This window comes from Myotis daubentonii, chromosome 5 (genome assembly GCF_963259705.1).
Source record: "Myotis daubentonii chromosome 5, mMyoDau2.1, whole genome shotgun sequence".
Lineage (NCBI taxonomy): Eukaryota > Metazoa > Chordata > Mammalia > Chiroptera > Vespertilionidae > Myotis > Myotis daubentonii.
The window spans coordinates 31,875,501-31,890,047 of record NC_081844.1 but is presented as its reverse complement, the minus strand read 5'-3'; the positions used below and the strand labels follow the sequence as shown (position 1 = coordinate 31,890,047).

General features: G+C 57.7%; 2 protein-coding genes across 5 annotated transcripts in view; one reads left to right on the top strand and one right to left on the bottom strand.

Moving 5' to 3' along the window:
- Positions 1-7,927, top strand: part of NFIC (nuclear factor I C) — a 67,937-nt gene extending 60,010 nt beyond the window's left edge. For all 4 annotated transcript variants that reach the window (XM_059697202.1, XM_059697205.1, XM_059697203.1 and 1 more), the window contains one exon: positions 1,843-7,927. In XM_059697202.1, the coding sequence (XP_059553185.1) occupies positions 1,843-1,860 (18 nt within the window). In that variant the 3' untranslated portion in view covers positions 1,861-7,927. The remainder of the gene's footprint in view (positions 1-1,842) is intronic.
- A 4,184-nt stretch (positions 7,928-12,111) lies between these two features.
- Positions 12,112-14,472, bottom strand: SMIM24 (small integral membrane protein 24). The gene is made up of 4 exons (XM_059697207.1): positions 14,297-14,472; positions 13,980-14,091; positions 13,615-13,677; positions 12,112-13,022 (listed from the first exon to the last, which is right to left on the bottom strand). Exons 1-4 carry the CDS (start codon positions 14,361-14,363, stop codon positions 12,917-12,919), a joined length of 348 nt encoding a protein of 115 aa, XP_059553190.1. The 5' UTR covers positions 14,364-14,472; the 3' UTR covers positions 12,112-12,916.
- Between the last annotated feature and the right edge of the window lie 75 nt (positions 14,473-14,547).

Below are 14,547 nucleotides of genomic sequence, written 5' to 3'. Positions count from 1 at the left end.
TGCAGTGGCTTTGCTCCCTCCCCATGCGCCCCCTCCCATCTGCTACCTTCCACCCCATCAGTGCCCGTCTGCCTGATCAATACCCCCTCCTCCCATCTGTGCCCCTCCCCCTCAATATTTCCTTCCCCATCCGTGTCCCCTCCCCTTAATCAATATTCCCTCCCTCCATCTGTGCCCCTCCCCCTGATCAGTATCCATCCCCTCCCCCATCAGAGCCCCCTCCTGAACAATGTCCATTGATCTCCGCCCGGTCAATTCTTCATGCCCTCCCGCCCTCCCTGTCGTTCGCCATCAATCCCCCCAGTCCTGAGTCAGCTATCACTTTGACCCCCCGAGGGGGTTCCGGGGACTCTGTGTAATAGCCCCCCCCCCCCCCCCGCCTTTCTGCTCAGGAGCCCATCACACGCCCTCAGTAGATGAGTGTCCTGAGGACCAGAGGGGGTTAAGCCACCACATGCCCTAAGCCATACTTGGTGGCTTAACCAGCCCAGGGAAATGCCAGAGCCCAGACCTCACCCCTGGCACTGCACTGCCTCAGTCTTCCTCCCAGCGGAGGGAGAGGATGTGGAGTTGAGGGTGCCGCCCTATTCCTGGGGCCAGAGCCGGGCAGCTGGCCTGGGAGGGGAGGAAGGAGGAGGCCGGGCCAAAGGGAGGCCGGCCACCACTGGAGAGGGCCACGCCCAGAGTCTGTCTGGTTGCCAAGGGAAACCAGACATGAGGTAATGGCCAAGATGAACTTGAACTTGGTTGGAGGTGGGGGTTGGGAGCCACAGTGCTCGTTGGATGGGATGGCCCAGCCGCTGCAGGGCACTCTGGTTGAAGGCCTGGTTGGAGGAGATACAATTGATTTATAGCAGGGGCGGGGACAGCCCTGCCCTGACCTCAGGGAAGGGGTGGTGGTCCCCAAGCCCACCCCACAGGGGCAGGTTCCATGTCCGGGGCAGGCATCCCCAGCAGCTTCCCTGCGGAGACCGACGCTGAGCTGTCGGGGCAGGCCTGGCCTCCCTTCCGGGGTCGCTGTCTCCCACGGTGCAAATGGGAGTCCAAAGTCCCTGAGGCCCGGGCTCGGGTCAGTCCCGGGCAGAGGGAAATCAGGGACCGGAGCATCTCAGGCCAGAGTGTAAACCCCGCTTCCTGCGTCCCACGCTGGTCACCTCGGGCAAATTATTTGACTTCTGTGATCCCCAGTTTTCTCCACTGGGTAATGGGGTGGGCCCTCCTTCACGGGTTTCGGGGGATCATTAAGTGGGAGAATGTTTGTTTAAAATAAGAAGCAGCCCTGGCCACAGTGCCTGGGCAGAGTGGCACATGTGTACCTGGGCAGAGTGGCACATGTGTACCTGGGCAGAGTGGCACATGTGTACCTGGGCAGGGTGGCACATGTGTACCTGGGCAGAGTGGCACAGCAGAAAATGGACTTGGAGGGAAAGTGAAACCACCCCCCTCTGTACTCAGGGCAGTGAGGTTCGGAGTCCTGTTGCCCAGTTACAAAGCACAACCACAGGACGCTCAGGTAGATGTGAATTCCGGATAAATGAAGGACTAAAACTTTTTTTCTTTTTGGCCCATGAGTATATTCCAAAAGCTCATGGTGTGTGCTTGTACTGGAAGATGTATAGGGAATCCGGGTTTCACGGGGAGCGCTGTGTTATCCAGCAGCCCTGCTCAGGGGTGGAGTCGCTTGCCCAGGGTCGCCCAGCACGTGAGGACAGACCTGGGTTGGGGGAGACAGGTCACAGGGCGGGGGTGGGGCAGAGGGCGGTGTGGGCAGCGGCAGAGCCTGACCTCGCTTTCTCTCTCTCTCTCTCTCTCTCCCGCTGTGTCCCCCCTGGGGCCGGCTAGTCCTGGTATCTGGGATAAGAACGATTTCTTCCCACGCCCTGCTCCTTCATCCGGGTGGGCTGCACAGCCGGCCCCCAGCCCACGTTTTCGGTGGAAAGTTAGAGCAAAGCAAGAACACCCTGCCGACTCCCAGCCCAGCCGAAAAGACAAAACACACAGACACATACACACAGGAGGAAAAAAAGAAAAAGCCAAAAAAAAAACGACAAATGGGAAAAAAATCATAAAAATAAACCCACCCAAGCAAGAAGACAAAAGGTAAAGACGGCAACGCTTCGGACCCTTGGGACGCCACAGCTGGACCTGCCACCCCTCGGCAGGGGCACGAGGACATGACAGTGCCCGGGGGTCTCTCTAAGTTACTCATCTCTCACTGCTGCTCTGGAAGGGCAGGTGCCCGCCTCCACCTCCACCTGGACCAGGTGAGCGCAGCCTGAGGCCCGTGCCCAGGCCCCACGGGGCAGGACGCCCAGCAGGGCCACCTCTCCCCCGCGTCCCCTTCGTCTCCGCCGCCAGGATGTTGGCCAGGCTTCCCACGCTGGTGGTGACGGTGGTGACGTTTCCGAGCAGGAAGGCAGGCACCACGGAGGCCGGGGTGGGCAGGGGAGCGACAAGGGCAGACGAAGGTTGTGGGAGACCCTGGGCGTCACCAGGGGTCAAGGACATGTGGCAGGTTTGTTCTCAGGAGCGTCCTGGGGCCGTCACGGGATCTCTACCTGCCCCAAAGCGTGCACGTGCTGGGCTGGCTCGGGACTTTCAGCACCACGCCTGTCTGTCTGGGAAGAGAAGTCTCTATGCAATTGCCCCCCAGCCCCACCCGGCGGCATAGAAGGCCCCCCCCCTCCACCGCACCCACCGGCGGCTCCACATCCCCAGGGGAGGGATCCACGTTGCACACACTGTAAGAAATGCACTTTCCGAGGAAGGGGCTGTGGGGGCGGAATGGGAAGACCCAGAGCTCCTCAAGTTAGGAGGTCGTCTGGCGACTCCATCCACTGAGCCCTGGGAGGGGAGGGCCCTTCCCGCTTACCCAGAGGAGGTGGGAGGTGAGAGCGAGTGGATTAAGTGCCTGATTCCCACCGCCCACCCCTCTGTCCAGCTGAGACGTGAGAGTGGCCGTGGGCATCCCCACCCCCTCCCCCACAACCCGGCCACCTTCAGTCCCTGACCCCTCATTGCTATGCTCCCCTCAGAAAGATGGGGGCCCCCCAGTGGGCCTGAGGGACAGAGCTGGGTGCCCCCCAAGCATCCTGCTGTGCTGGGGCGCGGGGGCAGGGTCTGGGGAAGCTGGTGTGCACCCCCCAACGCCTCCTCTGCCAGTGCCTTACATCCTGGAGCGACACCCCCTCCCTGGTGCCTCAGCCCAAAGGGGGGCTACGGTTTGCACTTTTATCTCCCCCCAAAGTGGGCACAGCCGGGGAGGTGCATTGCAGCAGGGCCCCCAGCAGGACGGCAATCCTGGACGGGGCGGGGGTTCTGGCGGAGGGGGTGCCCGCACCTCTGGGCCCCTGCGGCTGCATAGGGGACCTCCATCTGCTAAGCATTTTCCGTTGAGCCGCTCCAAAAACACTAAGCTGGGGACACCGGGTGCCCCCCACCCCGGCTCCCCAGCCCCATCCCACCCCCACCCCAGGGTTGCCATCTTGAGTGGGGGGCCTAGGAGGGAGTGTTAGGTGTTGTAGGGTAACCAGGCCCAAACACAGACCCCTCCCGGCCCCTCCTCCTGAGCCCCCTGGCGGCCTCCAGCCTCCATGCCTGGCGCTGAGGAATATCTACCCACCATGACCCGCCCCGGGCCTGGGCCAAAGCCGGTGCCCTGAGCAGGGCCTCCGCCTCATCTGCTCCCAGCCTGGCCCTCAGCTCCTTCTCTCGCTACCCCCGGGCCTGGCCAGCCTCCCGCCACTTCCAGAAACCGGACTTTCCTCCCAAACCAGCCCGAGGGGCTTGGCGAACCCACTTGATCACAAAGAGAAAGATCCAAGACCCTTTCCCACTCCCCCTCCCATTGTCCAGAGGGGTTCAAGACCCCTGTGCCCATCCATGGGTCCCCAGGGCCCTGCAGGTGGCCGCCGGGGGCCGAAGCATGGGCCGTTGGTTGGGAGGGCAGGAGGGTGGGTCACGCAGCTAGGGTATCCGGAAGCTTAGCCGGGAACCTTAGGGTGCAGGTAGGCGTGGTAGGGGAGGGGGCACCTGGCAGCCCCCAGCGACCTAACTTGCATGGTGCTTAGTCGAGGACTCCTGTGGCCTGGCTCCTGCTGTCAGCTCACTGCAGCTGGCACTGCATGGCAGATTCTACCTGGCTCTGTCTCCCAGCCCCAGCCCCACTACTCCCCTCCTCTTTAAAAAAAAAAAAGATACAAAAAAAATACCTTTAAAAAAGTCCATGTTTCCTAATTTGCACGAAATTTTCTACCACATGATGTGCCTTGCCTTCCGAAAATAAGTATTACCTTTAAACAATATCAGCGCAAAGGTAGCTGCATGCCCTGCTCGTGTAGTTAAAAAGAAAAAGACAAAACAATGACATGAAATAAAAAGTAAAAATGGAAAAGGGATGTATTTCTATTTGTAAAAAAACAAAAATAAGAACTAAAAAAAAAAAATTACATGCTAAAAAGCAGTCCACAGAGCAACTGCCCCGTGACCCGCCCCCCTGCCCACGCCCCACCTGCCCTGGGCTGTCTCCATGGCTCCTGCTGCATTGGGGGTGCTCCCTGGTGCTCTGCCAACCCCAGCCCCACCCCTCTGCTCCAAGGGGTCGTTTCTGAAGCCCCCGCCACAGCAGCAGACAGACCTCAGGAGCGCGCCCTGGCTCTTGGGCCTCCGGCTAGCCCCCCAGACGCCGCGCATGCATGACCCAGGCTGTACCCCCACGGGGAGGCCGCCCTGCCGACAGCCAGACTCCCCACCCCACCTCTCATGCAGGCTGCCGTTCCTCTGGCTCAGGGTCAAATTGCTCTCCCACCCCCAAAGAGGCCCCCTCTCTTCCCCTGTGTGCCCCCCTCCTTCTTGCCAAAGGACCCACTTGTCCCCCATTCCTGGACACCAGCCTTGGGTGTCAGTTCCTTCCTGCCCTCTCCTTGCCCCCCAACACCCAGTACTACGTCTTCCAGCTGTGACTATGGAGGGTATCTGGTATGAAACAAACAAAAAAAAAAACAAAAAACAAACTTGATATATGCAATACCTGTCTGTCTGTACCTGTAGGTCTAGCCCAGCCATCAGAGGCCCCGTTAGAGCGGCCATGGGTCAGGGGCAGCCAGGGGGACGCCCCATCACAGTCCTCTGTCCGGGTGGCTGGCCATGCTGTTGTCTTTTCCTTGCTTTTTATTTTCTCATTTCCTCCTTTTTTTTAAAGTTCCAGTTTCCTCTCCCCTAACTCAGTGGAAGGTGAGATGGTAGCAGTGAGCGGGGTGTCCCAGCGGGGAGGACCGCAGGGCGGGGCCCCCACAGGCATCTCCTCTGGGGACTCGCCAGTGGGACGTTGTCCACTTACGTGCCTGCTGCCCCTTGGACTTTAGAATCGTCTCCAGAGCAGGGTGGGACTTTGCAGGAAGGTCCCAGCTTCCATCAGCTCATCCCACCTTTTCTTCCCAAAAGACACCGCAGCCACCCCCCGGGAGCAGGGCGAGCCCAACCCTGGCCACGGCCACACATGGCCGTGCCCCTGAGAGCCATCACTTGGCCGGAGAGCCCGCGGCTGCGTGTGTCCGTGTCCGTGTGTCTGATTTCTGTCTCTATTCCCACCCCCACCCCCTTTGCAAGGGCTTTGCTGGAGCCATTTTGTCCCTCCGTGGACTGCACCCCACAGCGCCCCCTTCCTGCCCCAGGAGTGTGAGCGTGCCCTGTGGGCACCGTTGCCGGTACAGTTGGCGATTCCTTCCCAGCCTGTGCGTTGTCCTGGGGCCGTTTGTTCCCATTTCTTGGAAAAGATACAGGGTCCCCGTTGGGCAAAGTGCCCAGGCCCCTCATCGCAGGCAGAATAAGGCAGAAATGTTAGAACCAGACCCTGACCCACCTCTGCAGTCTGGGTTTATGTCCAGGGCGGGGATGGCGGCCTCGTTGGGTTGTTTTTTTGTGTGTGTATTTTTTTACATGTATGAAACTGACATCTTCTCAAACCCCATCCCCTCCCAAGCCCACGCCACCCACCACTCACCCCCGCCCATGCGAAGCCCCCCACCCTGACCCTGGGTCCAGCTCATGCGGTGGAAAAGAGGAGGGAGCCTCCCAAATGGATGAGGCTGCCCCGCCCCTCACGGTTGGCACCAGACACCCCAGACCCGGGGAGAGGGAGCTGTGGGAAGACCCGGCCCTGTCAGACCGGAACGGGAGAGGAGTCCTCCGGGCCCAGGTCCGCAACCCCGAGCTAGACAATCCGACCCGAAAGGAACCCCAGAGGAGACTGGAGGGGCTGCTGCAGCTCCCCAAGCAGCAGGCACCCGGCCGCAGCCCCAGGACCCACTCCCTGTCCCCAGAGGCGGCGTGTGCCCGGGGCAGGCGGACCTGAGTGGACAGTAGCCAGTGAGCAGGACCCTGGGCCGGAAGCAGCCTTCCGCCCCGAGGGAGGGCAGCACACCCCACCCGCTTCTCCGATGGTACTTCGACCTCCAGTGTAGGGATATATACGCATTTTTTCTTATCATACAGATTATACGGTGGCTACTTTTTATTTGGGCCTGGATTCTCTCTCAGACCCTGATTTATTTTTACTTTCTTTCTAGAGGGTGTTGGGGGAGGGGTTCAGAGAGCCACCCTCAAATCCAGCTTCTTCCACATCCTCCCATGTCCCCCCATTTCTGCACCTTTGGACACTTTCTAAGAGTCCCACCTCCAAGCCGCCATGGCCTCCCCCTCCGCCCGTCCCTGAACATTTCAGAGTGTGGGGTCTGGAGTGGCCCTGGACGCCCGCGCCACCCCTGCCCCCAGCAAGGCAGGGAGACAGACCCAAAGCGATCCCAGCAGGACTTGTTGCCAGTGATACCAAAACAGAGTTTTCCCAAGCAGTGCCTCACACGTCTGCTGGCGTGGCTTTGGAGTTCTCCCCAGCTCCAGGGGTGGGCGGGGGGGGGGGGGTCCTCAGAAAACGGGAGTCAGGATCTAACAGGAATAAGGGCTCCGGGAGGGAAAGGAAGTCACCACCCCCACCCCCCCAGCTGCAGCCCTCCATTCACACCTCCTGGCTAGACGGGGACCCTCTGGGAAGGGACGGGAGCTTCCCCAGCCCCTTGCAGTTGGGAACCCCCAAGCCCACTCCCAAGGTGCATTAACACTTCTGTTGATCTTCCTATCTTGGGTCCCAGCCAGGCCCCCCCAAACCAAAGCCCCTTCAAGTCCAGGGGTCCTGGCCCTTGCCCCCAGTTTCCTGGCCTCCCACTCCCCAGGACCCCACATGGGGGAAGGACAAGCAGAGTGAAGCAAGGGACAGAGCACACAGCGTGGGGGGGACAGGGAGACGGGAGAGAGACCCATTTTCCTGAGTTGCCTTCTTCCCTCCTTCCCCTCCCCCCTCCCTTCCTTCCATCCATCCATCCATCCATCCATCCATCCATCCATCCTTAAAATTTTTGGTGGTGTTGCTGTTCACTTTCTTTTTCTTTCAAGATATTTTTGAGGGTTTTTTTTTTCTCATTTTGTATTTTACTGATATTACCAGGATAGTTTACTCTGTTTCTTGCTTTCTGCTTGCCGCACATACCGGATAACACATACACACCCCGAGCTAATGTGGGGAGGTTCTGGCTGGGTCTGCCTCCTCCTCCCCAGTGTGGGGACTGGATGGGGGACAAGGGGGCATCTGGGCAGACCGGAGCCCAGCCGTCTCCCTCCCCTGGCTCACCCACCCTGCTCCCTCATCATACTCCGATCATAACCTTGTATATTACGCAGTCATTTCGGTTTTGCAGATGCGCCTAAGTACCATTTACAGAAAGTGATTCTGGCTGTTATTATTTTGTTTGTTTCCCTATGCAAAAAAAAAAAAAAAGAAAGAAAGAAAAATGGGGGGGTTCCATAAAATATTCATTAAAAGGCAAAAAAAAAAGAAAAAATGTATAAAAATTAAACAAGCTATGCTTCGACTCTTTCCGGCTGTCTTTGGTCCTTTCTGTGTTCACTGCGGACTGTTCTGTGATCCATGCCAAGTGAAGGGAGGAGGCTGGAGGGGCAGGGCAGGTGGCACCCGGAAACAGGGACCCCGACACTTTTATTTTTTTAAATATATTTTATTGATTTTTTACAGAGAGGAAGGGAGAGAGATAGAGAGTTAGAAACATCGATCAGCTGCCTCCTGCACAGCCCCACTGGGGATGTGCCCACAACCCAGGTACATGCCCTTGACTGGAATCAAACCTGGGACCTTTCAGCCCGCAGACCGACGCTCTATCCACTGAGCCAAACCGGCTTCGGCGGGACCCCAACACTTTGGGTGAGCGGCGGGTGTACTCAGACCTTTAGATCAGACGTCCCCAGGGGACCTTTCGGAGTGCCGGGGACCTCTGTGGTTATAGCGGGAAAGCTACTGACATGGAAAGGGTGGAGGCCAGGCTTCGGCTCAGCACCCCATGGTGCCCAGGACAGCCCCCCACAGAGGACAACCCAACCCCAAGTTTCAGCAGTGCTGCGGGGGAGAGAGCGGCTTTGATGGCGGGTTGGGGTGAGCCGAGTCCAGGCCCTTCCCACCTGTGTGCCTGATGGCCCCGCCCCTCTCCAGCCCTAGGATGCTGGGCTGCTCCTGCCCTCAGCAGTGAGGGTCTGGCACCCCCTTGTGGGCGGACTGAGGACCTGGACTCAGAAACCGCCATCCCCATCCCCCCAGTCCAGCTCCTCCCCGCAGTGGAAATGGGGGCGTTTGCAGGAGCTGCTTTTGGGGGGACTCATCTGGGGTGGGAGCTCAGCTAGAGAGGGCTCAGTTGGGTTGTGGGTCTCAGGGGGTTGGCTGGGGACCTCCTTCTGGCCTTTCATCTCAAGGGAAGCCTCAGTGGTTTTTAACCATTGGCCCTAGGATAGAGCAGTTATTGGCTTGGGGGGCTATCCCAGCACTGCAGGCTTCTCACCATCCTGGGTCCCCACTAAATACCATAAAAGGGAGGCAGACTTGTGACAACCTAAAAAATTTCCCCCCCAAATTTCCAGATGGCCCCTAGTGGGGAGGTTCTGCCACCTGCAGAAAGAGAGGAGTCCGGACAGCCCCTCCCTCTTCCCCCTCCCTCCCCAGCACCCCAGCCACTGGGAACCCCCGGACTGTGCACAGAGGAGACAGGAGGCCGAAGATTCCTACATTCCCAGAGCTGCAGTCAGCACACCCTCTGGCCCTGGCCGGTGCGGGTCAGCGTGTCCGAAAGGTCGCTGGTTTGATGACAAGTCAGAGCACATACCTGCGTGGAGGGATCAGGGCACCGCAAGGGCCATGTTTCTCTCTCACCTCTCTGCCTCCCTCCCTCCTTTTCTCTCTCTCAAATCTGTAAAGCATATCCTCAGGTAGGATTTTAAAAACAAAATAAGAAAACACGCCCTCTGACCTGAGAGGGAAGTGTCATTCCCCTGCTCCCATTGTTACCATTTCAGCAAAACAAAAAGCTGGCCTTTATCAGCCACCTTTTGGGTTCTGGGCTCGGTGCTCAGGAGTTTTGTAGACATTGTTTCATTTAATCCTAGTGGAATGGATGGTGGTTCTCGTTATTTTCCTCCCCTCTAACAGGGCAGGACACTTAGGCACAGAGAGGTTAAGTTAGTTGCCTGGGGCCCCACAGCACCATCAGTGCAGCACAGGAAGAGTGAGGTGATGGTGCTGTGCACCCCCAAACCTCAGCTCCTGAGTGTCACCGCTTCCAGGACAGGGCCCTGAAACAGCGTGTGGGGGAGGGGCCTTCATCTCCCGGGAAACAGTCCCCGTGCCGAGCTGCTCAAAGTTCATGTTCAGGAATAGCAAAAGCAAGATTACGGGAGGAGGGAGGCTGGCTCTGCCCTGGGTCCTGCAAAGACAGGCAGAACCATTTGCAGTTTCTCCCCCACCTTCCCTTTTGCAGGGGAAAGGGGGGCTTGGACCACTCCCATGCAGCGGAGAGGCAAACCGAGGCCAGGAGAGAGGCTGGGAGCCAAGGGGTTCCTATGAACTCGTGGGAGCAGGACCCCAAAAGGTCTTGGAGGTAGAAGGGCAGGAGGAAGAGCTGGCTTCTCTCATGAAATTCAAAGGGCAGCAGAATTCAGAAGTCAAGCAGAGGGTAAAAAAGATTCCTGCCATGCAGACTGGGTAGAGAGATGAGCTGGCGGGGGACTCGGGGATGTGGGGAGCTCTTTGTCCAGGGGTACCCTCCGAGCGTGAGAAAAATTACCAGGTGGAGACCGACCTTGGGGAGGGGGTATGTCGCACCCTCGGAACGTGCAAAGAGCCCTCCAGGAGGGAACTGGGGTGGGTCCGGGCCCTCTTCATTCAGGGACACTTCCCCCTGATGGAGCCATTTTGCTGGCCCCAGAACCAGGTCTTGGCTTACAGGGTGCAGCCCTGGCGCTGCCTGGTGGAGGCGAGTGGAGGCTTCCTGAGGAGGAGTTCGCCGTTCTCCCAGTTTGGAGGCTCTTCTTTCCCCTTCAGCTCCCACCTCCCTAGTCGCCCACTCCTTCCTTCTCCTCCCCCCCTCCGTCTCCTCTTCCTTTTTCTATTGCTGTGGAGACGAGAGGGGCCCAGATAACCCAGTTTAATGAGCACTCACCGTCCCAGCCTCACAATTCCCAGGAACTGCGTCCTGCGCCCTTGTGGTTTCCATGGCCCAGAGGGGACGCCGGCGCAGGCAGGGGAGGACATTTGCCCAATTCGCAAAGGAAGGAAGTGCTGGAACCCAGGTAGGAGCTACATGAGCCCAAATCTGGTCCCTCTGGCTTCCTGGCTCTCAAAACTGTGGGAGTGGATGGCAGCACCCCAGAGGGACACAGTTCTCCCAGGTGGGAACCACAGCAAGAAAAGGATACCCCCACCCCCAACCCCACCACCACCACCCCAGCACCTGAACCTCCAAATTTCACCTTACCCACAGCCTGCCAGCACCCATATTTTGGGCAGCCTGTACTTCCATCATGGCTCTGTCAACAACAGCCAGGGAGCCCTGCCCCTCTTTCTAAGCCTCAGTATTTTCACCTGGGAAATGGGGCTAATTAGGTACCGATGGAGACTGAGAGAATAAAGACGCCAGGTGTTCCGTGGGAGCATCTGTTACGGTGTCTGTTCCGTTCGTTTCTTCATGGTTTTCCTGCCCACCTGGTGGGGATCCTGGAAGCGTCTTAGAAGCCTTTCGGGTGGAATCCTACCACCCCCAGCTATGGGCCCAGAACGGCGCTCCAAATGCCGTACTGTGTCTAGATCCTCATTAAGAAGATTTGACAGAAATGGCTAACGTCCAGGGCAAGGTCCAGGGCCCAGAGAAAGTGAGGAGAAGGGGGCGGCTGGAAACTGGGAGGAAAAATGCTTTTCTAGCCCAAGAAAACGCAGGGCCCTGAGGCTGTCCTCCAAGACCCACTTCTCAGAAACGGTTACAGAGTGGCCCAGACATGGGGGAGGAGGAAGCAGGACTTTCCCAGGAGACAGCCCTAGGGTCTCAAAGTCCCGGGCTCAGGGCAGCAAAATCAAGATTGCAGGGGAAGCATTTCCTCTGCCCAGGTCATCTGTGCAGCCTGCTCTTCCTTCCATACCTGCCTGGGCATTGCCCCCAAACCAAAAGCTGCCTCTCCCATGGGAAATGGTCCCAACAGAAGCCCTTCTGAAAGGCTCTGATCGATTTGTTGTTGTTGTTGTTAATCTTCACCTGAGGATATTTTTCCATGGATTTTTTAGAGAGAGTGGAAGGGAGAGGGAGAGACAGAGAGAGAGAAACATCGATGTGAAAGAGACACAATTGGTTGCTCTCCCATGCACCCAGACCAGGGACTGGGATCAAGCCTGCAGCTGAGGTATGTGCCCTTGACCAGGATCAAACCCAGGACCCTTCAGTCCACAGGCCGATGCTCTATCCACTGAGCCAAATGGGCCAGGGCAAATCAATTCTTTTTTTAAAATATTTTTTTAATATATTTGATTGACTTTTTACAGAGAGGAAGGGAGAGGGATAGAGAGTTGGAAACATTGATGAGAGAGAAACATCTATCAGCTGCCTCCTGCACACTCCCCACTGGGGATGTGCCCGCAACCAAGGCACATGCCCTTGACCAGAATCAAACCCGGGACCCTTCGGTCTGCAGGCTGACACTCTATCCACTGAGCCAAACCAGTTAGGGCTAAAATATGTTTTAGAGAGAGGGGACGAGAAAGGAAGAGAGAGACAGAAACATCAATGTGATGTGAGAGAGAAACATCAATGGGCTACCTCATACCCCCCACTGGGGATGGAATCTGCAACTTGGGCATGTTACCTCTTGGTATATTGGCAGCACTCTATCCATAGACCCACACTGGCTAGGCAGCTCTGATCAATTCTCTTTTTTAAAATGTATTTTTTTTTAATTTCAGAGAAGGGAGAGGGAGGGAGAACGAAGAGAAAGAGATAGAAACATCAGTGATGAGAGAGAAGCATTGATTGGCTGCCTCCTATACATCCCCCACTGGGGATCAAGCCTGCAACCTGGGCATGTGCCCTGACTGGGAATTGAACCCTAACCTCTCGGTTCATAGGTCGACGTTAACCACTGAGCAACACTGGCTGGGCTCTGATCAATTATTTAATGCAGGTTCCCAAGAGGCAGTCTTGGCCCATATTGATCCTGAGGGGGGAGGTTCTAACCAAGAACTATCAGGCAGAGGGAAAAGAAACCAGACAGTGGGTGGGAGCGGGGGAGCCATGAGGTTGTGGGAGGTAGGGGATTTCTTCATCACGCGTCAGTAAGAATCACCACACAGGACAAATCGGAAAGGAGGTGCATAGAGACCATGGAAAGGGCAAAGAGCCCTCTTGCGGGGTGGGGGAGGCAGGTCCCAAGCCTCTTCATTCGGGGTCTGTATTCCTGTAGTTATTTCGGTCGTTTCAGGTCCAGGTCACCTGTTACAGAGGCATCTCTGGAGGTCTGCCTGGAGGAGGTGGGCAGGAAATCTTCACATGGGGGTGATCGTGGCTTTCGCCTGGGACTCCTCCAGTTCCAGCCCCAAGTTGCTCTCTCCTTCCTTCTTGGCCCTTTTCTCCTCTCTCTTGCCTTCTTTACTATAGAGACACAAAGGCCCCAGACCACAATAAGAAACCATCACTCCTATTTAATGGAAATTTACCTGTGCCAGACCTTGTGATGAGTGTTTTACAGAAAGTGTCTTCATTGAATCCTCAGAATAAAACCTAATGAGGCAACTTTGTTATTTCCACTTCACAAAGGCAGAAACTAAAGCTCAGTTGTCCCATGGAGGACCAGGTGGGAGGTGGGAGGTGGGAGGATGGATGGGTGGGTGGATGGGTGGGTGGATGGCACCTCTCAGGTCCTGCCCTCCTGCCCCAAGCCTTTGCCCCCTAGTCCTGGCCCCATGGCTGTGGGGCACAGTGTCAGGAAAGCTGGTGGTCAGGATGGGCTGCTGTGAGGAGAAAACATCTGAGCAGCGACTGAGGAGGAGCCAGCCAGATGCTATAGGGAAAGAGGTCCCAATTAGAGTGCACAGTCAGTGCAAAGGCCCTGGGGCAGGAATGTGCTTGAGGTGTTCAAGGGCAAAAAGGTCACTTGTACACACACATTTCCCCCAGAAGGGGGCTCACACTGACCCCCTGACTCCCCCACTCACACATCTACACACACTCACACAGGCAGTACCTCAGGTCTGTGCTCTGGTACGGCCTGGTCTCCACTATGAACATGGATTCATCGTCCTCAGCTCTTTAGGAGAGATGGAGACGGGGGTAAAGGATGGGAAGTGGGGATAGCCTCACCCCAGTCTTCCCAGGGTTGAGGTTCATGAACTCCAGGAAGCACGGAGGGGTGGGTTGCACGGCTATTCTGGTCTGTGGGATGGGAGTCTAAGGAATAACAGGGAAATGGAGAGATGGGGGCCTTCTCTTCTTACCAGAGAGGGTAAGAAGTGGGAGGGGGTGCCCAGCACTTTGGGGAGGGGTGGTGAAGGGCGAAGGGACAGGCGGCTCTGGGGGCGTGGGGGGGTGGGGGGGGACAGATGCTCCCACCTCCTTTTGGTACACCAGATGCGGTTGACGAGCAAGAGGACGAACACTATGAACAGGAACCCCACAACGGCAGCCAGGCCCTGCAGCCACGGCTGCAGGCGATGCTCGGTGGCTGTTGGAAGGTGGGGGGAGGTGGGACTCAGAGATGGGGAGTGTAGGGCCCCACCAAAGGTGAAGGGGAGAAGGCAGTCCGGGTTGCTTAGTCAGATGGGGGCTGGGTGTCCGAGAAGGGAAAGGTGCTAGGGACCCAGCCTGGGGAGGTGGGCTCGTCCCCACGACCCCTCCCCACCCACCGCCCCCGTGGTGGGCCCCCCTACCCTGCTGGGCTTCAGCGGGCAAGAGGAGCAGGGCGCTGATCACCAGAAGGGTCTTCAGGGCCTCCATGGCGTGGAGGAGCCGGCAGCGGGAGTGTGCAGTCCGGACGAGCCCGGTCCTCTTTGGCTGGGCGAGGCCCTGCCCAGCCCCTGATAAGGCGCAGGTGGGTCCGGGGCAGGGGCAGGCCCTCCCTTCGCCCTACCTGGTTGGCATCCCCCTCCCTCCAGGAGGGCAGACTCTGGACCTGGTGTAA

Bases quoted from the DNA above. Each gene is read 5' to 3' on its own strand.
- SMIM24 (XM_059697207.1), bottom strand. From the start codon at position 14,363: ATGGAGGCCCTGAAGACCCTTCTGGTGATCAGCGCCCTGCTCCTCTTG. The intron at 13,678-13,979 runs GTGGGAGCATCT...TCTCTCCTAAAG, and splicing joins ATCTGGTGTACCAAAAGGAG to AGCTGAGGACGATGAATCCA. The intron at 13,023-13,614 runs GTACTGCCTGTG...GTGTCTCTATAG, and splicing joins TACCAGAGCACAGACCTGAG to TAAAGAAGGCAAGAGAGAGG.